Here is a 26,640-nt window from a genome sequence, read left to right on the forward strand (position 1 = left end):
GGTTGACAGCATTGGGCTGTTGTGCAAAAGCAAAAGCAAATCATTCTAATTATGTGCTACTGTGAAATCATTGCCAGATAAGTAGCCTAGTTTACACTGTGTACTTTGAAATCACCTCTGTAACAGATCAAATAAAATGCATGTCATATCAACACTGTATTGTTTCTTTTTAAATGGCACTATGGGTTATGAGACTGTTGCACAAATAAAAGCCTACATATTCAGGGAAAAAGAGATGACTATGTTCTGGTCAGAAATGTAAGCTTCCTTGGATCATCGTTACACAGAATATCACAGGAGGTCAGGCTTACATTGAAGGCCTTGCAGCAATAGGGGATATCTGTTGTATCCCTGATGTATTCTCTCTCCCTCTTGCCCACTGCTGTTACTCCTAAAATAGCTATTATTCTACATGGATGAATAAAAAGGCAGTTCTAGAGTTGAACACAGTAAGGCTCTCTGGACTACAGTGAAGCACTTTGTTGCTGTCCTTTGCAGAATCCCAAAGATTGGGTTAGAGGTCATGAGATTATTTCACATAGTATCATATCAATCAAAGGGCCCAAACAGTTTTCTAAACTCCTGGCTGAAAGGGCAAGTCACCAGTGCTGCACACATATAACATATATTACAATTAGATCAATGAGTTTTGGGCAATTTTTCTAATTTTGCCTCCAGTGGTTTTAAAAGGTGTGATTGAAAACTTTCAGCTTTATTGAAGGTGTTTAACAAAAAAAATGCATCAACCTTTTACATATTTCATTTTTATGCATATGGCCCCATTTTCAGAGGTTCAAAACTGATGGGACAAACTGACATAATTTGAAATATAAGGACTGGTTTAAATACTTCAAGACAATGGCCATAACTAGATACTGTGTTTCCTTCCTTGCTCTTCACTAACTGAAAAGCTTGCTCTACTGGGTTGAGACCAGGTGACTAGCTTGGCAGTTGTAGAATATTTGCCTTGAAAAGCTCTTCCATGGCTTTTTCAGTATGCTTTGGTTCATTTTGCACACTGAAGTGCTGTCCGATCAGCCCTGCGGCATTTAGCTGAACCTAAGCGGAGAGTATAGCCCACTACGCTTCAGAATTCATCCCTCTTTTTCTATCAGCCGTCACATCATCAAAACTATGCCCATGGTTGAAATGGCAACCATACATGCCTGTGACATAACATTGCCTCGTTTATGTTCAATGGATAATGTTTTATGCTTTGGATCAGGGTTAGGGTTATGCATTTGGAGCAGATCCTTTCATTCTCCAGACTTTTCTCTTCCAATCAATCAGAGCTGTGCAGGCTCTTTTAGATATTTGCTGCCAAACCCTTCATGAGTGAAACCAGTGGTAATGATACACCAACCTCCTTGAAAGTGTTTTTGCTAGATGCTGTGAAGCGTTTTTCTTAACTAAGAGAAGAATTCATCTACTTAGTCTTCTGTGGTCTTTCAGACTTTTTGGTGTGGCTGAGCTGGCTGAGCTAGTGTTTTCATTCTTTTGATTGATCTGGCCACTCTAAAAGTTTTTACTGTCTCTCTGATAGGTTTATTTTTTGGGTTTTCAGCCTAATGATGGCCTCCCTCACTCCCGCTGACATCACTTTGGACATCACATTTAGAGTTCCAGTGAAAAGTTACCATATTCAAGTTCAGGATTTGGAATAATCTCCAGATCTTTTATCTGGAACAATGAGCAAACTGACCTCATCTAACCATGAAACATTTTGTCAGCCAGTTGTCCAATTACTTTTGAGGCATTGGAAACAGTATTTCCTCAATAGTTAATGCAAAAAATTTATGCAAAGCCCCTTGAATTAAAGTTGAATGTCTGAATTTTAAATGCATATTGACTGTTTGATTTAAATTCCAGTGTCGTGGCGTACAGAGGCAAAACTACAAAAACTGGCATTATTCAAGTACCTGCAGCCTGAACAGCATATGCTGTCTTTTTATTCATGAATTTTCTCGGTTATGTTTCTATATGTTGTTCATTCTTTTTCAGAAATCTCCCTAGTTTTACTATAGTCAGAATTCTGGTAAATGTGGCAAATCAGCTTTTCAACCACTTCAGAAATAAGGCTGATCTTTCCAGAGAAACTAAAAGAGTCAAAATGAGGGAAATTATTTCATCTTTGGTGTTATTACATAGCGCGATTTCCCAAAGCCTAGAGACTCGCCCAAGCCAAGGAGCATTTTAAGAAATAAGAATGTTAATATCCTTAAGTTTAAAAGGTTTTTCTTTCTGTCATGTTTTGACTTACCACGATCTGCTATTAAAAGGATTTGACGTAGATTAACAATAGTACTTACATTCATATTCATTCTGTGGTGCTTCCTGCTCAAACTGGAAGCATTTATAGAAACATCCATTAGACACAGACTGAACTGCACCATAAAACAAATGCATAATTCAAATTGAAAGCCGACAACCAATATAATGCAAAACAAAAAAGAAAAAACATGGTTTCATTTACTGAATGAGCTAGATCAGACAAGAAAATTTGCCCCTAATGTGACATTATGTAGCACTGCTTCTCTCTATAAGCATGTCATAGCAGGGAAAATACATGTGCAATCGACATGCATAATTGTGGCTGCAGTCTAGTTGGTGTTTGCTCGTTTTTAAGGTGGCAGAAACGCAATGCAACCAGTGACTGCCACACTAACCACAGCTGCTAAGCCAAAAGAAAGAAGTTTACCCCGAAAAAGCTCTGCTGTGAGTTACAAAGCTACAACTCACAAGTAAACTTCACAAAGTGCTGAAGTCTCCCTTACTGCCTCTGCCTCTTTGTCAGACAACAGGTCTGTCCTGTATGTCAAAGAGAAAAGTTTCACAATAACCTGCTATCGTTGTATGCTTCAAACTGTGGTCGACTTTAATAATAAGTGCACGGTTTATATTATTGCACGCTAATTCCTCTGTAAGAGAGCTGTTTACCTACAAGGGCATTCAGTTGCAGAGAATGCTGTTTGCAACTCAGCGAACTGCTGCTGGTGCATCATACAGGTGGGAGACGGGAACTGTTAGTTGGGGGTGGTGGGGTACTCTGACAGGTACGTGAGGACTCGAGAAAGATCTGTGAGCACCTTAAATGTAAGCTAATAAGCAAGCACTGTGTCGGCAGCGTTGTTGCGAATGTCAAACATACATTACGGCAGCACAAACAGGAGGCGGAACATCATTACAACATCTGTACAGTCCGCCCTGTGGGATTATCAAGCAGTCTAGGAAACAAGTAGGCTACTACTGCAGCACACGGACAAGACAGAAAGAGTGTCTGTCAGTCTTCTGGCGTGGTAAAGATTCACGCCGTCTGCCATGGAGATGATGATAGCCTCATTCCACCTCCCCCCCTTTCCAAAACAAGCCTTACCTTTTTCAGTCTTCCAGTCCTTTTTCTTTTTGCTCATGCTGCCGGAATGATTAGACTTCGAATGGTTGTTTTTTGACTGTGGCAACCCCAGGCTCACAGTGAATAGAGTTCCGAGAGAAAAAAAAAACCTGGAAGCTAAAGTGAAACAGCCTCTGGACGGTTGTCTCACCTGTGAAGCTGTCAAATTTCTATGGACCTCAGTCGGCTCAACCTACCGTGACTGCGCCGTAAAATTTTCTGTGTGCGCGTCCAGGGCAAGTGATTGGAGCGCGGGAAAGGGGAAGTAGGCGTGCGATTGGTCCGGCTGATCCGTCAATCACGTAAGGTTCACGCACGGAGTAGGCAGGGTAGGTTGTTTCCGGCGGTTCACCCTCCTGGCGTGTGAGGCGGCAGTCTAGTTACAGCCACACTGCAAAGAGTGCAGTTTACTTTCAGTTACTGCAAGCAAACAGTCCTGCAAGTTTGTACCTGAAATATGCATTTGTTTTTATTATTATTAATAATAATTACGGTAGTTTGAAATTAATTTCTGAACAAACTCCGGAAACAAACGGAGTAGCCAGTATAAATAAAATATAATAATCAATGAATATGGGCTGTAGGCTGATATAACCTCCTGTCTTTTACATGTAAACAGCTTGATAAAAACCAAGAAACACTGTAGTTATTACTTTGAGAGTAATGTTAAGGGTTGTTGCTTATGAGTAGCAGCCCTTTTGACTTTTTGACCTTTCTAATCATGTTAACTAAACTTCCCTTTCCTAGTACTCTTATGACATGTCATTATCCATGATGGAGCAACTATTTGCAATGTGTGAGGAAGTAATGTTGCCTCAATGCAATTGTGCGATCTATTTGTAATTCTTAACAGCATTGGGTGATTTTTGTGATAATTTGGCTGTAGTTGTGGCTGATAAAAATGATATTTATACAAATGGACAGAGATGGTAGAGGACTGGAAAGACCAGATCAAACCAGTAAGTGAGGCTGTCATATGTGAGAGACTGGTTCCAGAGACCACCGTCTGTCATCTGTTGTATTAGCCATGGTCTGGTCCAGACCCATCTGCTCCTAAAACCACTGACATTATGCGAGAGTGGAAAATTTCTTTCATCCAATCTGAACTATAATCCCTATCCATATTTAAAACAAACAAACATTTTGAGCATCATTTTGATGAAATGCATCCAGATTAAATGCAGTTCAGTCATTTCAACTGAGGGAAAAATATAGAAGAAGGGGGCAGAATAAATGGACGCCATGACGGTTTACAATTTGCTCATAGTTTATTTTAAACGTGCTCGCCAGCCGCCTCTTAATGCAGTCACATTAATGATCTTTATCACACTGAGCTGGTGCACCTTTTAGGAAATTAAGACAAAGTAATCAGCTCTCACATCTGGCACAGAAACTCGTAATTTCCTCATAATTTTTTAATTAGTTTCCAATCTCACTGCCTATTACGGATTTACCAAACTGTTGAACACCACCCACACTGGGAATAGCAAACTTAAGTGTTTGCCTCTGACCTGTATTTGAACAAATATTGTATTTGAATAAGGCGGAGATTGCGGGTTTACAGCTGTAATGTTCGGATCAAACCACTGGGTGTCAACCTTGCTACATTTTAGCCAGCGGGACTGATTTTGGACTTTAAAGTAAATATTCAGGTTCAAAAGCTCTTATACACTCTTTAAAACTTAGCGTCTGTTTACACGATACCCAATATAATATATCTATTATACTAAAATATAACCAACTATAACATAGGTCTAGTATTCACATTCAAGTACCTATATCCGCATTTTCTGCTTATGTTATCTGATTGGATCTTATTTTATTGTTTGCATATACAATCTATGCTTCACTGGTCTTCATTTCACTCTTAGAATTGTTGTGTCTGTCATGTTGGAATAACTAACGTGGTTTGTTTCCTTTGAAAATTTGTGACAGCATATTTTTCAAAACAGAGCTCTGGCCTAAGTAGATATTTAATCAGCCAAAGTAGATGAAAGTGTTATTTAATGTTGTTTGCATGGCTTTCTGAGTTTGATTACGATGATGGTAATGTCTTCTCTTTTTCTAATAGGGTGATGAATTAGAAATCAACAAAAATACCATTGTCTGGACTTTATTAAAAACTGGAATCGATTTAAATTAGTTACATACTGTATGTATTACTTAACTAATGTGTTATAGTTTGCATAATAGGGAGCAGTAATGCAGACAACATGTCTGCATGTCTGGTGAGCAGCAGAAAGATAAATGTTGACTGTCTTGGCTACAGTGAGGACATGATTCTGCAAAAAGCAACAAGATAAGTCTTGGCTTGCTGGCCACAGTGAAGAGTTGATTCTTTAGGGCAATCTGTATACTCCCAAAAGAGGAGGATCTATATTTGTAAGTTTGCGTAGGCTATTGTTATTGTCATGGTTACAGCACAAGAAGATTAAGCCGGAGGCTGTACCTACAAGTCACTGGCAAGAACATTGCATCGTCTGATCTGTTTTTGGCTATATATGTCATATCCCACTTATGACAACAGTAACATAATGCAATTATCTACAGAGAAATGCACAAAATTATACCTGACTTAAAGTGAGCCTAAAGGCTATAGTAATTATAAGTATGCAATTATGTAATTATTGTTTAAATGTGTTCTTATGTCAATATCCACATGCCCTTTGAAGGTTTTTTGTGACTTTTTAATTTGTTTTATCTGAAGGGATTATGTCATCATATCTGTTCTCAGTCAATGCCTAATAATAAAACACATAATTACTTAATACAATAATTAGTGTTTTCACTGTCACAGATCAATCAGTCAGTGTAGACAAAATATTTCAACTTCAGCGGGATCTCCGGCGGAAAACAAGGTTTAAGCCTAGTCTCTGTGCAGCTGGCCCACTGAAGCTTTTTCTAGATGCCTTCCCTTATCTGGTGTTTTTTCATAAATTTCCATATCTTGCAAGGGACTTTAACAGGGTTACAGGACACAGCTCTGAAAGCCTTAGATAATGTCTTAATGTGTCCCTAGACTACATAAATAATGCATGTATTGGCTTTTTTTTCTCCTCCATCCTACCTGATCAATCAAGCATTTGTCTGACCATATCAACTATTATGTGTTATGATAGTCTCTGCTCATCTGAAACAAAAAACTTCTATGTACTGTAGGTATATATTTATGTAGGACCTTGATTGTTTAGTCTTAATCAGGTGTCTAAGATCTGTTCTGCATGTTACTGAACCCAGGACTTTAAGAGGAGCCATATGGTCCCTGAACACTTATGGAACCATCTATCCATTTTCTCCTGCTTATTATGGGCTGGGTCGCGGGGGCAACAGCCTAGCAGAGAAGCTCAGACCTCCCTCTCCCCAGCTACTTCCTCTAGCTTGTCTGGGGGAACACCAAGGCGTTCCCAGTTCAGCAGAGAGATTTAGTCTCTCCATCATGTCCTGGGTCTGCCCTGGCGTCTCATCCCAGGCACGTGCCCAGAACACCCCACTCAGGAGGCGCCTAGGAGGGATCCCTGTCAGATGCCCGAACAACCTCAACTGGCTCCTTACTTTGAGGCCCTCCTGGATGTCCAAATTCCTTACCCTATCTCTAAGGAAGAGACCAGGCACCGTTCAGAGAAAGATCATTACCGCCGCTAGTATCTGTGATCTTGTTCTTTTCAGTCACTACCCAGAGCTCGTAACCATTGGGAAGGGGAGTGACCTAGATTGACCAGTAAATTGAGAGTTTCACTTTTACACTCAGCACTCTGTTCGACATGATAGACCGGTACAGCATCCACATCACTGCAGCTGCAGTACCAATCTGTCTTGCGATCTCCCGCTCCCTTCTCCCATCACTCGTAAATAAGACCCCGAGATACTTAAACTCCTCCACTTTGGGCAGCAATTCGTCCCTGACCTGTATTGGGTACTCCATCCTTTTCTGGCCTTTTCCTTTTCTGAGGACCATGGCCTCAGATTTGGAGGTGCTGATTCTCATTCGCGCCACTTTACACTCAGCTGGGAACTGCAACATTGTGAGCTGGAGTCCACTACCTGATGAAGCCAGCAGAATGACATTATTTACAAAAAGCAGAGACAAGGTTCTGAGCCTTCCACCACTTGGCTAGAAATTCTGTTCATACAAATTATTAACAGAATCAGTGACAAAGATTATATAAATATTTATATATTAACTTTAGACTAGTAAATGTGATAAACTGTCAAAACTTCACATTTTTAGTTTCTTAAGCACATTGCAATGGTGCACCCTTATAGATTTTTTATCCAAATTTTTATTTATTGGATTATATTTCATCAGCTGAGACTTAAGAGTGATAAACTGTCTCTAAAAGTTTTAAATGTATGTTTGTTTTTGCTACTTTGGTCACCTTTTCAATATGTTTTTCCAATTTTGAATTCTAAAATGAGATCAAGATTTTTTTACTTGAATCCTATTTTATTAATTGCCCAATAATCTATAAAATCACCTTTAGTTCAATTCAATTAAATGTTATTTATAAATTGCCAAATCACAACAGTTGCCTCAATGTGCTAGTAGGCTCATAGACCTCTTTTAAGCAGTGAGCCCTGGAGGGAACGCAAACTGATACAGTTTCCTTGATGTTCAGTGTAAGACAACACTTTTCAAGCTATGCTACCAAGCAATGCAAATGATAAAACAGTTGCAAGAAGACAGACAAGGCATTTTTTTTCCTGATATATCACTTTATCATCAGCATGTATTTGAAAACCTACTAAAGCACGACAGTGGAAAATCATTCATATACACCGAGAGGCATAACATTATGGAAAAATAGGCAATCATAAAGACTGGATCTCATGGTCGTGGGTCGGTGACCCAGTGTTTTGTGTTTTGAATTATTAATAGGATTTGCTTTCATTATTATGTAGAATTTCTAGTCTCTTGATTTCTGTGCTTTACCTGTGATCCATGTTCCCTCTGTCTCCCCTGTCAGTCATGTCTCCTTATGTCAGAGTAAAGTCCGTGTCTCTGTGCCTTTGTTATGTTTCCTGCTTTACTTTGATAGTCCTGTGTCCTTTGTTAATGTTTTTAGTTTTGCTTCCCCTTTGTCTAGTCATGTTTGATTTCTCCCAGGTGTGTTTCCCTCCTGTTTCCCATTCCCTCATTATTCCTCTGTGTATTAGGCCCTTTGTCTTCCTATGTTTGTTGTCAGATTGTCTGCATATCATCCATGTCCTTTCTCCATGTTCTTCATCCAAGCCATTCATGTCCCGTGTTCTACGTCTTCTCTCAGGTTTTTGATTCCTTTATATTACTTTTGTAGCTGCCTCCTAGTTTAGGTCTTTGTTTAGTGTAGTTTTTGTCATGTTCCGCTTTTGTTTGTTTTCTGTCCCCACTGCAAATAAAAGCTCGTTCACAGTGTCTGCACTTGGGTACAATTTCTCTACACTCCACACGTCTGCTCAGGCAGCCGTGACACTGGAGTGAGCTTGGCAAGGACCAAATTGTGATGGCTAGATGACTGGATGAGAGCAGCTCTTGTGGGGGTATTCCCTGTCCGCAGTGGTCAGTATCTATAAAAACTGACCCAAAAAATGAATGATGGCGAACCAGGGTCATGGGTTGCCAAAGCTCATTGGTGCAAGTTGGAGGCAAATGCTGACCTGTTTGGTCCAGTCCAACAGACAAGCTACTGCAGCTCAAATTATCGAAAAATGTAATGCTGATTGTGATAGCTGTCAGAACAGCTATTGCTCTTTGTGGCTTATGGGGCTGCACAGACATTGACCAGTCAGGGTGACCACGGTGACCCTCTCCATCAGAACTGGACTACCGAGGTATGATCTGATGAATCCCATTTTATTTTACACTACATGGAGGGCCAGGTGTGTGTGCGTCACTTCACTGGGGAACATCTGACACTAGGATGCTCCACAGGAAGAATGGTAAATGGCCTGTATTTGTATAGCACTTTACTAGTCCCTAAGGACCCCAAAGCGCTTTACACTACATTCAGTCATCCACCCATTCACACACACATTCACACACTGGTGATGGCAAGCTACATTGTAGCCACAGGCGAGGCCGCCGGACACTGGTGCCACCAGGCCCTCTGACCACCACCAGTAGGCAACGGGTGAAGTGTCTTGCCCAAGGACACAACGACCGAGACTGTCCAAACCGGGGCCCCAAGAAGACAAGGTAGCGGAGCAATGTGATGCTTTGGGCAATGTTCTGCTGGGAAACATTGGGTCCTGTTACTTTGGCACACATCACCTACCTAAGCAATGTTGCAGACCACATGAACCCTTTCATGGAAATGGTATTTCCTGATGACGGTAGCCTCTTTTAGAAGTATTATGCACCCTGCCACAAAGTAAAAACAGTCCAGTAGTTCAGAAATGGTTTGAAGAGCACAATAAATTTGAGATGTTGACTTGGCCCCCAAATCCCCCAGATCTCAATTTAACCAAGCATCTGTGAAATGCACTGGACATCCATTGAGGCCCCACTTCACAACTTAAAGGACATTTTGATTCCAGATACTATAGCACACCTTCGGGGATCTAGTGGTTTCAGTCCCACAACCATTTGGGACTGTTTTGGTATTAAAAGGGGGACCAACACAATATTAGTCAAGTAGCTCTAATGTTATGCCTGATTAGTATAAAAAAGAAGTGTGCCGAGAACAGGCCCTTGTGAAACACCTGCCTTAGAGATTAGAAAAGATTAATTTTTCATTAATAACACATATTTCCCAATTAGAAAGATAAGATTTAAGCAATTCTAAGGTTTTGTCAGGTTATGTAACCTTAGAAAGTCTGAGGATAAGAATGTGCTGATTTAATGTATCAGTTGCCTTTTTAATGTCCAGATAGACAGCTCCTACATCACCTTTGTATACTGATGAGTTAAGTTGTTTAGTAAAAAAGCATGTGCAGTGTCTGTGGAATAATGAGGCTGAAAATCAAACTGTAGTTGATGCAGACTATTATTTGACTCAATGTAATTCATTAAATATTTAGCTGTAAAATTTTTAATTCAGCTGTACCTGAATTAAAAATTGAACCCACCAGTGCTTGCTTCCATTTATTGGGAAAGTTCCCACTATTGATGGAAAGGTTAAAAAGAGCCATGAGAGGTTTCACCAAAACACTTGCTTCAAATTTTCCACAAACTTTAACTTCAGCTCCGTGGCATACGATTAGATTTTGGTTGCCAAAGGTTGCTGTGACCTCACAAAGCAAATTTTTGGCAATAAAATCAAGTTTTTGTGGACTAGTTATGACAACATTCCACAAAAATGTCTAAAAGAATAAATGAAAAAGTAATGACATTTCACATCCAAATGTCAAAAGTTTACATTACATCATTATGTAAAAGAAACATACAAAGAAAAAAAGACCAACAAAAAACAAAACAAAACCCAGAACAACAAAAAAGCCCCACTTTTCTAGCCAGTGTTCAATACCAGGACAGCGTGCTCAGGAACAGAGGAAGAGACTCTGATTATATTTCAGATTTGTTCAGAAACTAAGTAGGTGACAGTAATTTTTAAAGGCTGCCTATTGAATTTCTTCCATGTCATACAGTGTATTACACAGATTTGGGAAAACATGGATGTAAACCTCAACTTGACTAGCTGGCATACATTTCACGTCAGTAATTCAAGTAGCTGTAGATTCTTTTCTTGTAACTTTCCAGAGAGCTGATTAAAGGAATAGAAAAATTGTAAAATGTTGCCAAGATTTTCATTATTACTCATTGCCTCTCCTTAATGAAGAACATGCAGATCGCTTATTAAGCCCCATTTATAAAACTATCCCATTTGCAGCTTTTGTACATATAATATATCTCAAAGTATCTCCGAATTATAAATTTGAATCACCTAATTAACTTTTTTTCCACTTGCTTTTGCTCCTGAGTTAGTCCAGATTAAAAATTTAACTAGAATGATTATGTGAGCTGTTCGCTGAGTGGTAATGTGCACAGCCCTCATCCCTTGCGTGGTTTCGAGGTTGGATTAAATAAGCATCACACTGCAAGTGTTCTTTTCATGCAGAATTCTTGTGGGTTGTAACTTTAGAAAAATATGTTGCAATGACTATGACTGTTTATTTTACTTTATTTAATAAAGCCCATATCCAGCATGTCTCTTCATACCAGAGCCCGCCTGCTTTCTGCCTACTCAGAGCAGCAGGAATTTCATCTTGATCGCTGGCTGAACTCATGCTGATTAGATTTAGCGTGGAGAGATGCTCAGATGTTTGAAAAAAATGACACAAGATGCTTCCAAACTTCTTTGTATCAAAGCTTTTCTTTCCAGGAGAATGCTGCTCACAGAGAGTTGAGTTATTTCTCCCCATTTTCTTTTTTTCTTTCAGTACAATAGTGCCAAAGCATTTCAAACTTTTGTTTCTTTGTGTTTTTCTTTAATGAATACAAAACATGGAAGTCTCATCGAACTGTTGCATTGGGGCTGTTTTTATACAACTCAAATTCACTATCTTTCTGTTCCATTTTTGCTCTTCTGGATAAACCTAGTACAACGTGATTCAAAGACTAACAAAGTCTGTTCTTTGTGACCTGGGTCAAGATAACGAAGTGGAGAAGGCATCAGATGAATCTTATCTCCAGTCTGTGTGGTCATGGCAGATATCATGTCTATTAAAATGAGATTTACTGGCATTTTCCCTCTGCACACCATTAACAACAGCTAGCAGAAGTTTCCACAGAGATTTGATGGTATGCAATACTAAAGCAACCCCCTAAAGCCTGAATGGCCCCTCTTTGGCACTGTGCACCCTGGCCCCAGCCCTCTTTCCATTAATTGGTCAGCAGCACTCTTTCATCTCTGTTAACTTGATCCAAAGCAAATAACATTACAGTTCACATTATGATTAGAGAATGTGCTTCATTTTGGTCCAACTCTAGAACTTCTGCTGCACCGTAAATATAAAAGTCTGTGTTAGTAATGAATGGGTCTTATGGCAAAGCACAGAATAAGTGTAACTAATTTGATTTAAATAAAAATAGATTTGCTACATTTATGGTGAATTTTTTTTAACGATTTTTAGTTTCTTCAGATAGTATTACTTTTGTCTCAGCAACAATCTTTGCAAATGTTCAACATGTGCATGGAGCATATTTTATTTACATTGCAGTTCTTGTGTCGACCAAGAAGAAAGAGGGAAAATGACTGGAGAGTTCTTGGCCTGGAAATTTAAAGAGCTAATTGTAGTCACGGATGCTGTAATTGTCTGTGTCTACAGCAACACTGAGTCATTCTTCACAGTGAGGCAAGAACTGAATGCTTCTCTCGGAGGTTTAATTATCAGCTGCCTGACAGGCTCAGCAGAAAATGTTCAAGATGGACATCCCATTCTTTCCTCTACCTCCCCAGGAAACTCCCCAGTAATGTTCTTGAGAAAGCCATGTGTAACTGGCTTTGGATGCTGTGGGACTAAACGTTGCAGTAAAAACCTTGAGCAGAAAAGGGTTGTTGATTAAAAGTTTTCAACAGTCTGGTGTCTTGCAAAACACTCAAGTTATATAAGAAGACTGAAGAACCTCAACAATGCCAGTAACAATTCTGGTACTTTTGAAGGCCAGGAAACACAGCAAGAGAGGTGAAATCGGGTCATGTCAAGTCATTTTTCGTTTTACAAAATGGCACAAATTATGAATTTGTCCCATGGAGCTTTACAATCTGCCTTCTGTTCTTGGACATTTGATGCTAAGTGAAAGAAAAGAAAGAGAGGATTCCATACAGCAATGCTCCATAACCACATTTAGACAAGGCCAGTCACAGTTATATAATTGTGTGCCTTTTTATTTTTAAAAGAATTCCATTTTGCAGTTTTTTGTGTAACCGCATTATAATCCAAGACAAAGTGCTTAGTTCTGTTCATGTTTCCAGTTTTTTTCACACAGAGTTTAACCCATAAAGAGCGAAATCTATTGTAGAAGAACACGTAGGACTCTCATTTCCTTAATGTTTGTAGGCAAAATTCTGTACAACTCGGTCTAAAGGTATTATTATTACGATGACCACAGGGACATATAAATGCTGAGCTAGTGACACGAACACATTAACAAGACAACAATTCAACAGCGAGCATGTCTGTGGTGTATTTAAGTACAACTGCTGAGCTGTTATTACTCAGCCACAAAAAACTGTTTGTCCTGTTCTCTCAGTTTACAAACTAAAAAGTATGTAGAAGTAATATTGCTGACAACTGTGATAACAGGTTGTAAATACCTCAATTTCTTCTTAGATGTAATTTATTATTTAATTAATCAGTTTGACTGAAATAAAACACTGATTTTTCCAGGGCTACAATATGTGCACAGACCCTTAAAGCAGGTCAGCTACTGTATATACTTTATTCAAGTATTATCATGGCAGGGAAATTTCATGTTCTATCAGTTAAATATATTTTAAAACACCATTAGCATCAGTATTCATGCTAAGCTTTATTATACATCAGCAGAAACTATAAGCACATCGGTTCATAGGGGAACAACACCAACATTGTTATGAACTTCTTCCTTAACCAGACGCTCTGCAGTATTGTAATTAAAGGAAATCCGATGATTTTTCAAGTAAGTACCTCAAAGATATAACAGAGTTCCTTCATCTATGTATAGCTGAAGTGGTAGATTCTGAAAAAGCACATAACATGGGCAAATAACAACAAAAACAACAATATAATAATACACAAAAACTAATCAGTTGAGTGAATGGCACTTAACCATAGGTTGCGGACGTTAAAGCACGCGAGACCTTTAATTAGTTTTAATAGAAATTTCTGAATCGCATGAGAGACAAAATGAACTGAAATTGCTCTTGCTTTTCAAATGATAAAAATATTGACGTCAAATTAATTAAAAAAAAAGCATTCAGCGATGATGCTTTCGTTTCGCGTGACCTTATTTTCCTTTATTTTAAAGCTGTCACAAAGTTCACAACATCAGTACCAGCGTTTACTCTTTATTCCTCTAAAAGTGAGTCTCATCCACGTGTACCAATGTTTGCGCTGAACGTACTTCCTTAGCAACGTGTATCTGAACCAGGAAGTACTTGTGTATCCTTTAGCTAACTAGCTAGCCGTGGATAGCACAGAGTGAAACTGTGTGACAGTAAAGTTTGTCTCAGTTTGATTCATGCTACGCTTTTGCCTGTAAGACATATGCCAGGTGAACGTCGTGGTTAGCAGACAGTCGTGTCGCTTACAGGAAAGAAGGGCACGTTGTAAGTCGGGATTGTTTTATTGGTGTGTTAGCGAGCTAACAAGCAAAACACAAGACTGCTAGCTTGACTCGAAGTAACTTATTTGTCTGCAGTGTCCTTCTTATCAACCGTGCACGTAACACAAACGGAATAACGCCTCTTTATTATAAAACAACGCAAATCATAAAGTGGCATGCTTTGCATTAAGTGAAACGACTGTTTTGAAAGTTATTGATAACGTGAACTTACGTTAACGAGATGAGTGATGTCATGGGTGAGAATGGGTGCATGAAATGTGTTTTTTTATCCACCTCTGGCCCCTGACAATTCAGAATGATCCCCGAAGTTGATTGGTTTTTGTAAATGTGCAAACAGTAACATTAAAAAGAATACAGTGCACGTGAAATTATAGTTTTAAGTCAATGGGAAATCTGTGTAGTTTAGAGCTACTTTGCTGGTATACAAGAGGCTCTTTTCCACAGTGTCATATTAGACAGAAATGACAACGTCTGTATTTCTTTTCCTCTCCCAGGTATGCGATGAAAATGATTTTCTTACCACTGTGTGATAGGCAATGATAGGCTTGACGAATTATGCGGGGGTTATGGAAAGTCTAATGAATTCTGCTGAAGAGAAGCAGCCCTCCTCTCCACTGACCAACTCATGGGCCAAAAAACAGGAATCAAGCAAGAGTCAAAAGCCAAATGGCGTTGGTGGCTTTGTTTTAGTGCATGCAGGTAACTATATATACCATAATTAGTAGGCAGAATCAAGCACAAATATAAATACAAGTATATTTTTGTTGTATGATATTCACAAAACACCTGCTCACATTGCATTTGCCCATTTTCTCAAAAGTATTTCCTGGTTTTAGGGGGTCATCTATGGTATTTTTTAAAGCCTCTTTTGTTCTTTTTTTAACAATTTACTTTTAGGTGCAGGATACCATTCAGAATCTAAGGCCAAGGAGTACAAGCATGTATGCAAAAGAGCCTGCCAGCGAGTAAGTTTACCTTTAGGCCTGCTATAGCAAACTGCAAACTTGCTATGCTACCCATAATCAGTTCATTTTTATTGTAATGTTAGTAAATGTATTTCTTCTGTCTAAATAACTTGGCACTATTCTGCAAAATACTAGCTGATTACAGATAACCTCGTCATGGACCATAATTTGAGGTAGCTTTTTTATAAAGAATGATCTAATTTGCATGTACATTTACTTTTAACTGTAATTAAATATGTTGGTAGTCATATTTTGTTGATACCTTAGAGTCAATTTTTTTTACTACTGGTTTTCTACTCTTGATTTACTTTATACAGAGATAAACTTAGTTGTTTTCTGTTTGAGATTGTTTACCAAACTTTTAGCATTTCATCCTAAAAATCAAGTTATTGGGATTTTTTGTTTGCTCAGTTTCTCTCTGGTCAGATGGGGGGTCTCTCAGAGCACCTGTCTCTGCATATTTTTCTGTGTTTTGACTGTAGTACTCATACAGAATCATTCCAGTTTTTATTTGCCTGTGTTAATTTCATTTTACAGTGGGAAAGGCTTTGTTGTTTTGCATTCTAAAGCACCCTCTTTTACTTATGTTGAGTTTTATTTATTGTGCTTCCATCCTTAATATTGAGCCCCAGGTTATTTCCAGCACTGTTACAACAAAGCAATACAATAAAGTGGTAGATGCATAAGAAGCTCTGTCTTGTTTCAACAGGATGCAGAAACAGTTCCCTTTGAAAATGAGTCTTTGCTTGTATGCCAATGATAATTTCTTTCCTTGTTAAGATATTTTAGCATTCTGTCTGTGTTCTTTTCCTCTCGTACACAGAGAGACGTGTATCTTTTGATTGATTTTACGGGGGCAAAGTGAAAAACAGCATTTATCTAATCAAACGCATTCTTCATCAAACGAAAATGATGTGTCATGTGAGAGAGACATTGTCACACACACTTAGATTAGATAGATAATAATAATGTGCCTGCAGTTTTTAGCCCTCAGGCCTGTGGAGTATTGTCATTATCTCACCGGGCAGGTGAGCGGACTTATCTACTAAAAATTTCAGATGAATTTGAATCTCAGTGAACTTGACCTCAAGGTCAGGGGTCAGAGGTTAAGTTTTCTGAAAAACTTCTGAATGCCAAAACTTAAGAACAAGCCGATGTAGAATTTTGCAATTGATCCCATAGGTGTGTCTACTGGGACTCTGAGGGTTAGTGCTGGTGGTCGCCAGTGTTTTTCCATTATGAAATCCCTAATAGTTTCTTTAAGTAGTAAAATATGAATTGCGAAAACATAATTTTGCCAGTTTTGAAGCAGTGTGACTGTGAGACAAGTTGTGAGTCTTTTTAATCTAATGTTTACATCCTTTATGCCTCTTTTTACCTAAACCTGTTAATGTAGGGTTTTTTTGTATCTCTTTAGGTTATATTCAAAGTGTCTTTGATAATTGGTATAAGTTGGGTGCTTGAGGGATATTAAAAAATCTTGCTCATATAAATAACTGACATTATTGTTCATATGAACTGTGTTTAGTTATATATTTACTGTTTTTTCACTATAAACCTGTTTTGTTTCTTTTGCAGGCTGTCGACCAGCTCAAAGCTGGGGCACTTGCCGTGGAGGCAGTGGCTGCAGCACTAGTTGAACTTGAGGTTGGTTGGTTCTGATCCAGATTATAGAAAATCAACTTATATTGATGCAGTTTTCAGTTACACCAGATCTACAAGTATTTTATGCCCCAGATACATCTTAAAAACAAGTCCCAGATCACTGGAATGGTTTGCCTTTCAGGTTCTTGAAATAGACTATTGATTGACTGTTTACTGCACAAATAAATGCTTATTGAGACTAACAACAGTGTCAAGAAAATGGAAGGAGAAGACATTTTAAATAAGTCCACTGGGAACCTATTTGACTGCCACCATACTCTTGAAATATACCCTCCCTGGAGTGTTGAGAAAGTACAAAGTTTTAAGTGTTTGGAGACGTGGCCAAAGAAAGAAGGGTGAAACACAACTGCCACCAAGTAAAATTCGTAACTTGAAGTACACTAGTAAGATCTGGCCAAGAAATACCCAACGACAGATTTTCTTTTAAAAGATTTTATGGTCAGATGGCAAGAAAGTGAGTCTTGATGGACCAGACGGATGGGCTCCAGTTTGGATCACTAATAGGCGTAGGGCAGCACTTTAAAGCGTAAAGTGTGCTGGTATGAACTGCTACCATTGAAGATGACCTAATTGGACCTTTTCGTGTTGAATAGGGACTAAAATAAACCCCCAGTCTTACTGACAGTGTCTGGATAATACTTTCTTTAAACAGTAATACAAGTTTGCATTATTCAAGATAACCATAATTTTTGCTGGCTATGGCAATCCTCCATTAAGATGAAGTTAAGATATACTTGGAGAAAATCTTTTTTTTAAAGAAGTAAAACAAAAAGCTAAAATAAGCAGAATGTATATAGCTTAATAAATATACATTATATGCATTCAAATAATGGTCTTTTGGGCTGTTCTCAAATCCATTTGAAAGCCTTTGATTGCAGCTTCAGTGAAAGACAGTCTTACAGAGTGAGTGCTTTTAAGGCTCAGAGCAGCTATTCTATAGAAATGAAGTGTGGCTACACAAACTGTACTGACTGTTTTTGAATAATTGGCAAAATATTAAAAACTGTATTTTCATTTTGCATTATTTATTTGTTAAACTTACTCTAAAAATTGAGCACAGCCTCTCTGGAATAAATATATTTATGAACTGAACTATAGGCTTTTAAGGCTATAGTTGAAGTTATTACTTTAGCTCTCTTAGCAAATTATAGGCTGCTTTCTAACCTTCCTTTTATTTAAAAAAAATCTTGAGAGAGCAGTTGTTTCCTTTGCAAACTGATCATTTGCAAAGGAATGGTTTATTTGAAGAGTTTCTGTGCATCACAAGACAGAAACAGCAGTTACAAATTGCTGGACTTAACCTCGAGTACAGTTTGGATGAAGACCCACTGTGTGCAAGTTCTGACCAATACTGTAAAAGGAGTAGTGATTCTTGTGAATTGTGAATAGAATGATTGATAATGGCCATCTTGCCACGACAGAAGCTCATCAGTCCTTTGGCAAATGAACTGACTTTTAATGAAGCACTTTCCTCTTGATGTGTCCATATTTCACATTACATACTTGTTATTTTCTGATTTAAAAAAATATTTTTTGTAAGTTCTCCATGCTAGCTGAGATAGACGTACCCTTTTGTGTTTGCGAATCTGAATACATGAGAAATTCCTTAGAAAGCAGGCAATTAAGAACTAAATCTAGAATGAAATCACTGAATTGGCCTCAAAAACAAATATCATAATTGGATGGTATGAAAAAATACGGGCGTTTGCTTTCAGTGTTTGCGTCTTAAAATCGTTGCCATTGTCATTTCCCCAGAATTTCACAAAATGTACATTCAGCAGAGTAATAACAGTGTGCGTGTTCCAGGGTCTGATTGCTATTGTGTTACAGAAAGAAGTTTCACAACAGAGGTTTTTGGTTCATAACACTCAAAGTGGTGCTAATTATCTTTCTTTGATTGTTGGTTTTTGGTTGATCATTGTAGCGGTTTTCCTTTAGTAGATCTGTTTTGAAAGTATCCGTGTGTTTGTAAGTGTTGTTGCCTAACCTTCTCTGTGGTAAACATGCTGAATCTGAACGATTTGACAAAGTAACATAGACTTACAATGACCAACTGAAGATCATAAAAAACAAAGAATGAAGCTTTCTTTTGTGGTTAAAATTTAAAAAGAAAAATGTTTTTCCTTCATCATATTAACACTGACAACACAGTTCATGAAAGGCACTGTCTTATTCTGGACTCTGTTCTTTTAATTGTCCTTAGGACTCTCCTTTTACAAATGCTGGCATGGGCTCCAACCTTAATTTGTCAGGGGAAATTGAGTGTGATGCAAGTATCATGGATGGAAAGTCTCTGCATTTTGGCGCCGTAGGAGCTCTTAGTGGTGAGTTACTACATGTGTGGTGATACTTGCATAATACTCATACATTATTGTGCTACATGCACTTCAGTCACCTGGACATATTGACAGTAAGACAAGAATTTAGGTCATATTTTCCTCACAGACTTTTCTACTATTTAAAAACAGCTGGCACCATTAATCATTCCAGTGTGGGATCATCTAATTTTTTTTAGATGAAGGACAACCAGGAAGTGTTTTTAACATGTTAATGTTAAGACAATCACTGTATTCTGTGTTTTTCTTTAAGGCTTTCAGCAAATGCTTTTTTTTCCCTTTCTTTTTTTCTGCTTTTGCAAGAACTCCAAACAACAGATAAGGTGTGAAAACTGACACTTACCATGCAGTCCAAAATACAACAGATTGTTGTTTTTTTTTTAGCCAGGTCTGCATGATGTTAAGCATTTGGCTTAGCTAGCCAACATGTGCTTTTTATAAAGTCTCACAATTCTGAAAAAATGAGTTTAAATAGGCTGAAAGAGATTCAGAATTCATAGCGCTACATGTGTGACAATTACTAACAAAAACAAAAATATGTTAGAAAGTAACATATATATTCATCTTCTAATCTGTTTAGTCTTTTTATTGATTTGCGTCAAGGGTCACAATGATATATGATGTTTTAAAAAAAAAATCAAATAATAGTTTTGGTGTCTTGATTTATTCACACAGTAATACCATGACTTACTGTGAACTGCAAGCCCTGTAGTAGTTCTTCTTCTTTCAGGTATAAGGAACCCAGTAATGGTTGCAAACCGTCTGCTGAGTGAAGCACAGAAAGGGAAACTTTCAGCTGGCAGAATACCACCCTGGTGATTATTGCGGTTAATGAATAACTTTGCGTTAATGTGATGGTGTCCACCCCTAATTTAATTGTTGTTTTCTCAGCTTTTTAGTGGGGCGGGGAGCACATGATTGGGCTGTCAGCCATGGAATACCACCATGCCCTTCAGATAAAATGGCCACCAGTGAGTACTTTTGCACTGATTCGCAAACATAAATTATCCAAGACGTGAATTAACCGGAGTTGTAAAAGTGACCCCACAATACTTTCATTTAAAAATATCTGGAAAAACATGGTTGAATTTCTGTGGATGCAGGGAAAAAAACCTATTTTGTCACACCCAGAGTTCAGTTTATCTGCATACAAGAGGAACAAGCGAAAGATGGAGCTGGCAGAGAAAATGGACACAGGACATAATCAGACAAAGAAAAGACGACAATCAAGTGAAAATGTGAGTGATATGTTGTCAGTTAAAATTTTAACAGTAGTAAGTATATTCTTTCTCAGCTGTGTTATATCCATTCTAACAGTCAGCATGGATAGTTTGCTGTTATTCAGGTAGTTTTTCCTCTCAGCAGTCAAATTGTATTTTCTTCATTCCACAGATTTGACTGTTTTACCATTTATGTCAAACAAAATGCTCTGAACAAGTAGCATTCATTATAATAACAAGGTTATACAGACTTTAGCACTAACAGTTTCAAAGTGCTTGGCAGGAAGGAACAGGGACTCTAAAAAATAAAACAGGTGGAAAAGTAAGAGAAAAGTAGTAGTTTAACAAAATAGAAGCTTTCAAAAGTGGGATAACAGCCACATATCCACAAAATTCCTTCTGAATAATTCTGAATTTTATAAGACATTTGAAAAATGTAGCAGCTAGAACTGGTAAATAAACTTATAAAGGCAACATCTAATCAATATACTTGGAACTGTAGTATTGAACAGAGCAAGCAGTACTCAGACTGTGCGCTGGAAAGAAACATAATGTGATAAACCCAAACCTTCAGACTAACAAAGGTTAGAAAGGGCAGAAACGACAAGAAAAAAGTGCATGTGATTATTATATCGGCAGAAAGTATGAGTCTTAAATGGTTTACTTAGAAATCAGCATGAATATGATGACTCCACTTGCTCTGTGTTTTTGGTGGTGATTGATGTGGTCAGAAACTCAGGTTATTAAACGTTATGCATTAAGATATACAGTTCCTATAAAAGCTGTTTACCTCTTTAGATTTTCCCCCTTTTGTTCATTTAAAAAAAAAATAATGGTCATTATAATTTGGCTTTTTTGTTTTTTATGAGAATTTACAAAAAAACCTCTTTAATTTATTGCAAACACGTGATGTAAAATAACTGAATATTTTCACCCCCTTTAAAGTGACTGACCTATTTCAACTGAGATCCAGCCAGTTGGTGCTAGCAGTCTCACAATTAGTTAAATGGAGGTAACCTGAGTACACTGAATGTGTCTCATGTGATTGTAGAATATAGACATCTGTATCTGGACAGTCCAGGCATGGGTTAATTGGCATACCTGGCTACAATAACACCATGAAAATAAAACACTCCAAGCAGCTCTGAGAAAATGCTCCGAGTTCAGTTAAAGAAGGAGTTCATTAAGAAGTGGAGGATATATGGCATGTGTCGTCATAAACTGATTAACAAGGAGGAGACAAATGTGAGATGCCACTAAGACACCTGTGACTGCTCTGAACCTGTTGCCCAGGTTCTAATGGGACAGCAACACAAACAAAGCCAGTCTGAATTAAAGTTTACCCAAAGGCATGTGGGAGACTCAAAAGTCAAGTGGAAGAACATAAGTGGTTGTCTAAAAAAAGAGTTTTGTGGGCATCAGACTCAATGCTGTGTTTGGCAGACACCACACATGTCAGCACATGTGACGCCACCCCATTGTAAAGCATCATGATGTGGGGATGCTTCTCAGCAGCAAGGCTTCTAAAGGTAGAGGATAAAAGGGAAATCCTGGAGGACATTCAGACTCAGTCTGCAAGAGAACTGCTACTTTGCAGAAGATCTGTTTCTCACCAAGTCAGTCACTTGAAGCACACTGCGAAAGCTACACGGAAGTGATTTAAAGACAAAGTGAATGTTGCGGGGCGTCCGAGTCAAAGCTCAGATTTCAGTCCGATAGGGAATTTGTGGGGGTTTTGAAAAGGGCTGTTCATGCCTGACAGAACTTGCAAAGAAGATTAGAGTAAATTTGAAGATGGTTAAAAGGCATGTTTTTAAATATAAAAAATCTTGTTTAAAAAAGCTGAATTATATTTATTTTCATTTCAATTCACAAAAGCAGTAAAAGGGGGAAACATCCAATTCACTGCATCGCATCAAACAGAGTTAAAAAGGAAAGTCATGGGATGGCTTGAAAATATTGATACAATCACTTGCAAACACAAGCCATGGCAATTTTTCTTCTTCTTCTTTTTAAACAAAAAACAAAGGAGAGCTTGGAGCTTTACAACCAAGACACAAAGATACATTTTCTCAGTTCTCATGTTCTTCCCGGGGCATCAAAGACAATTGCATTACAAGACAGCTGTGTGGACATTTCCAGGAAAGATTGTTGAGAGTTAGTGCTGACTTTCAGGGCTCCTAGGAGCACAGCTGAAGGGTGGCCTCATGATGAGCTGAAACGCAAACTCCCTCTGCTCCAAACTCACGAGCAGAGGAAGCAGCACAGAAGAGGGTGGGAAAGTTTATCTTGGTTCATATGTGATTTGTGTTAAATGGAGTAAAACGTGTAAACAGACACAGCCTGATTTGCTTCATTGGATCTGTTTTTGAATTCTATTGTGGTTTATTTAGTTCAGTTACATCAATCGTCTTTATTAATGATATATCCATTAAATGAAAGACTAACATCTAGGACCAGCTGTTTGTTGACTTAGCCGTGATCAAATGGGGTTTGATTCGGTGATTGATTTTTATGTCAAATAGCTAGTTTGCTTAATTAGAGTTAAAAGATTGAGTCACCCAGTTTTCATCTGTCTGCTATATGTTTATTTAAAACGTACATATGGCAAACACTTAAGATTAATAAGTGGCCATTTGGTGCAGTTAAAGCTGATCTGGAAATTGCTTGTACTCTGATGGGGACGGTTCATGTTGAGAATTTTAATATACTTTACCTCATCTTTAATGTTTCCTCTGCCACTGACATGTAAAATCAGCTAATAGGAAATAACATTATGTATCAAGAATGACTTATGAGCGAGGGATCTCAACAAAGAATGTTATTGCAGCCTGGTTTTAATTTACATGCAAGGCCTTTTCTTTATGGCTCTGTCTTTTTGCCAGCCAGTAAAATCTTTCCAGGGTTGGTACCTGTGTCCTCATGGCGAGATTAAGTGTTTTCCAAAGATGTTCACACGTTTTACAGTCGTCATTTACTGTGGGGTTCAAATACACTGATCATGTATGACAGGATGGTGTCTGTAGCATTTGAAAATAGCTGGCCTTGGATCTTTTTGGCCTCTGGAGCTCAGGTCCCAGGGGCGATTTAGGAGAGCTGAAAGCAGAGGAGACAAGCTGATCCATTGTTTTGTTTTGTTTTTGTTTTTTTTAACTGTTGTCTTTTTAGTCCAAGGTGTAATCAAGATCTTCAGTTTCTGGTAAAAGCCGGGTTGTGATCATGTGTAATAATGCCAGTTTGCACATTTACCCCGTAGAAGTTCATTTATCATGCAGTCTGACTCATGATGGTTCACAAGGAAGTCACTTCCAAAGCAAACTGCAATCAAGGAAGAAAACAGACGATTGGAATTACAGCAGCATGTCTTAATGAAATGTGAAGAGCAAGAAAGAGCAGTTCATATTTTCATGCAGTGCTGTCTTAATATTGGAATCAGTTCCCTTTTAAAATAGACAAGGAGGCAGCTGTTACTCACTAAAGATAGCATTTACTTTGAGTTTAGCACAATTGCCAGCATGCACAGTGTAGTGATATTCCATTTTCAATTTTTTTTCTATTAATTCTTTTACTACGGTGCTAAAATTTGTTGATGTGTTTTTTAAACACTTGTTAGTTTACGAGGTTTGGTGGATAACACAACATGTGCAGGGAAGTGTAGCCTAGGTCATTTTATGCCATGCCCTAAAAACACATTATTGCAAGGTGCTAATATTTACAGAAATGGTGGTTAAAAAAGCCTAATAGAAAACAGTTTTGAACAAAAATAGGAGAACAGCTCATTGACACTGTCACTTCTTCAGGACTGGACTTAAGAGGTGCGAATTAATGAATAGTTGTGAAGACAGTACAAGCAAACAGATGCATACAGAGGTTCCTTCACCTACTAGTGTGATTGTTAGTCAGAAGTTACCATCTCAAGTTCAGAAAGTGATGTTTCTTTTCATTTTACCACCTCTTATAGTTACAGTTACTTAAAATTGTCATTTGAAGATGTCCTTTTGAATGTTTTAGTTCCTTTTTTGCAGTTCATGTGACTCTTTTCCTTTACTGCCATATAGGAAAATGGCTCAGGGTGCCTCGACACAGTTGGAGCTGTTGTTGTGGACCTGGAAGGGAATGTAGCTGCAGCAGTGTCCAGTGGAGGTCTGGCTATGAAACATCCCGGCAGGGTTGGCCAGGTAATGAGGCCCTTTCCTTCTTTTTATTACAATATCTTTGTCCAGATAACTTCTTTAAATAAACGTTTAATGTAACTCAATTAAATTATAACTCAAATTATATTTGATGCAGTTATTACTATAGACATCATTTCTTCTGTAGTGAAATATTTCAACATTGTGAGATATAATTTCTATGTCGTGCATACAGGGCTCTATTTAGAGAACAAAATAAGTGCACTGTGCACCTACACACTGTTTGCGTTTAATGCTAATGTTATGCTGCTGCCTGTAATTGAAGCTCAAAAGATGTCTGTCCGTATCCAAATTATTGCCGTCTAAAAGAGGGAGGTTTTTTTTTTTTTTTGCTCCAAATTATGGGCCTCTGGCTTGGGGATAATTTCAGTTTCATGTGTGGAAAGTCAGTAAATCCATTGGAAGTGTTTGTTTTTAGTTTGCATGTTCTCCCTGTGTTTGCGTGGGTTCTCGCCGGGTACTCGGGCTTCCTCCCAAAGACATGTAGTTAGTGGGGTTAGGTTAATTGGTATTTCTAAATTGTCCATAGGTGTGAATGTGAGTGTGAATGGTTGTCTGTCTCTTGTCTTAGCCCTGCGACAGACTGGCAACCTGTACAGGGTGTAAGTACCCCCTCACCATATGGTAGCTGGGATGGGCTCCATCCCCCCCATTGCGACCCTGACAAGGGTAAACAGGAGAGAATGGATGGACGTATGCCTGTTTGACTTTAACAGGCAAACATTTTCCTCTTCTTTAATACAGATTTCTTTTCTTCAAATAAAGGTGATATACTAATATAAAAAAAGGCTGAAAAGCTGAAAAATCCATAAATGTAACATTCTTCCGTGGGGTTACCCTCTTGGTCTCAAAGCTAGTGTGCCTCCTTCAATTCTCCATAAATGTCCACTGGTCATTGATATTGTTTTAAGTAATTTTACCACCAAATTTTTTCAACATTTAGTTGGAAGAGATTTTGTTTTTATTGTTTGTTTTTAAAAAAATAATAATTTTTTTTGCAAGTAGTGCCTGTTTAAAATCATCCAATTCATTGGGATTCAAATCTGGACTTTGATGGTGATTGCATAGCCTTCTATTTCTTCTTTTTGACCCATTTCTCAGTGGATCTGTTAGACCCCTTATGATCATTATTCTGTTAGAAGAGCCAGCTTTGCTTTAACTTCAACTTTTGAACAGATGGCCTCACATTATCTTCAAGCACTCTTTGATACGATGCTGGTTTATAGTAAAACCGATGCCTGCAAGCTGTCCAGTCCCAAGGGCATCAAAGCACATTCGCACCACGATGTTTTACAGCTGGCATGCAGTTCTTCTTTTTGAAAGTCTGTCTTTGCTCTGTGCTGAACATGTCTCCTCTGACTGTGGCCAAAAAAACTCACTCTTTGTTTTTCTCTACCTAGGTCACGTTATTCCCAGTGGTCTGTTCTCAGTTGTCCAAAACCAACAACAGAGCAATACTATAGTTTTGCCAGTGAACATATAGACATTTTTTCCTTTTTTTGACATCAGTGTGTTTCTGCAGCTTTTGTTTAATGTTTTTGTAATCAGTCAGTTTTCCATGCCTATGTATTTTTTTGTCTGAAGAACAGTGTTGCTTGAAAAAAGTCTCATTTTTGCTTCAAATTTTC

General features: G+C 38.2%; 2 protein-coding genes across 3 annotated transcripts in view; one reads left to right on the forward strand and one right to left on the reverse strand.

The window, feature by feature from the left end:
• Positions 1-3,583, reverse strand: part of macrod2 (mono-ADP ribosylhydrolase 2) — a 414,494-nt gene extending 410,911 nt beyond the window's left edge. The window contains exon 1 of the mRNA XM_063492022.1: positions 3,374-3,583. Coding sequence (XP_063348092.1) covers positions 3,374-3,410 — 37 coding nt within the window. The 5' untranslated portion in view covers positions 3,411-3,583. The remainder of the gene's footprint in view (positions 1-3,373) is intronic.
• Positions 3,584-14,459: 10,876 nt separating this feature from the next.
• Positions 14,460-26,640, forward strand: part of tasp1 (taspase, threonine aspartase, 1) — a 30,739-nt gene continuing 18,558 nt past the window's right edge. The window contains exons 1-9 of one of the 2 annotated variants that reach the window (XM_063491989.1): positions 14,460-14,616; positions 15,167-15,332; positions 15,531-15,598; positions 17,177-17,245; positions 19,467-19,587; positions 20,330-20,414; positions 20,491-20,570; positions 20,731-20,837; positions 24,878-24,997. In XM_063491989.1, coding sequence (XP_063348059.1) covers positions 15,170-15,332; positions 15,531-15,598; positions 17,177-17,245; positions 19,467-19,587; positions 20,330-20,414; positions 20,491-20,570; positions 20,731-20,837; positions 24,878-24,997 — 813 coding nt within the window. In that variant the 5' untranslated portion in view covers positions 14,460-14,616; positions 15,167-15,169. Of the gene's footprint in view, positions 14,617-15,127; positions 15,333-15,530; positions 15,599-17,176; positions 17,246-19,466; positions 19,588-20,329; positions 20,415-20,490; positions 20,571-20,730; positions 20,838-24,877; positions 24,998-26,640 lie in introns of both variants that reach the window. The other variant, XM_063491988.1, reaches the window with a different exon arrangement.

The sequence above is a fragment of the Pelmatolapia mariae genome, linkage group LG13 (assembly GCF_036321145.2).
Source record: "Pelmatolapia mariae isolate MD_Pm_ZW linkage group LG13, Pm_UMD_F_2, whole genome shotgun sequence".
Lineage (NCBI taxonomy): Eukaryota > Metazoa > Chordata > Actinopteri > Cichliformes > Cichlidae > Pelmatolapia > Pelmatolapia mariae.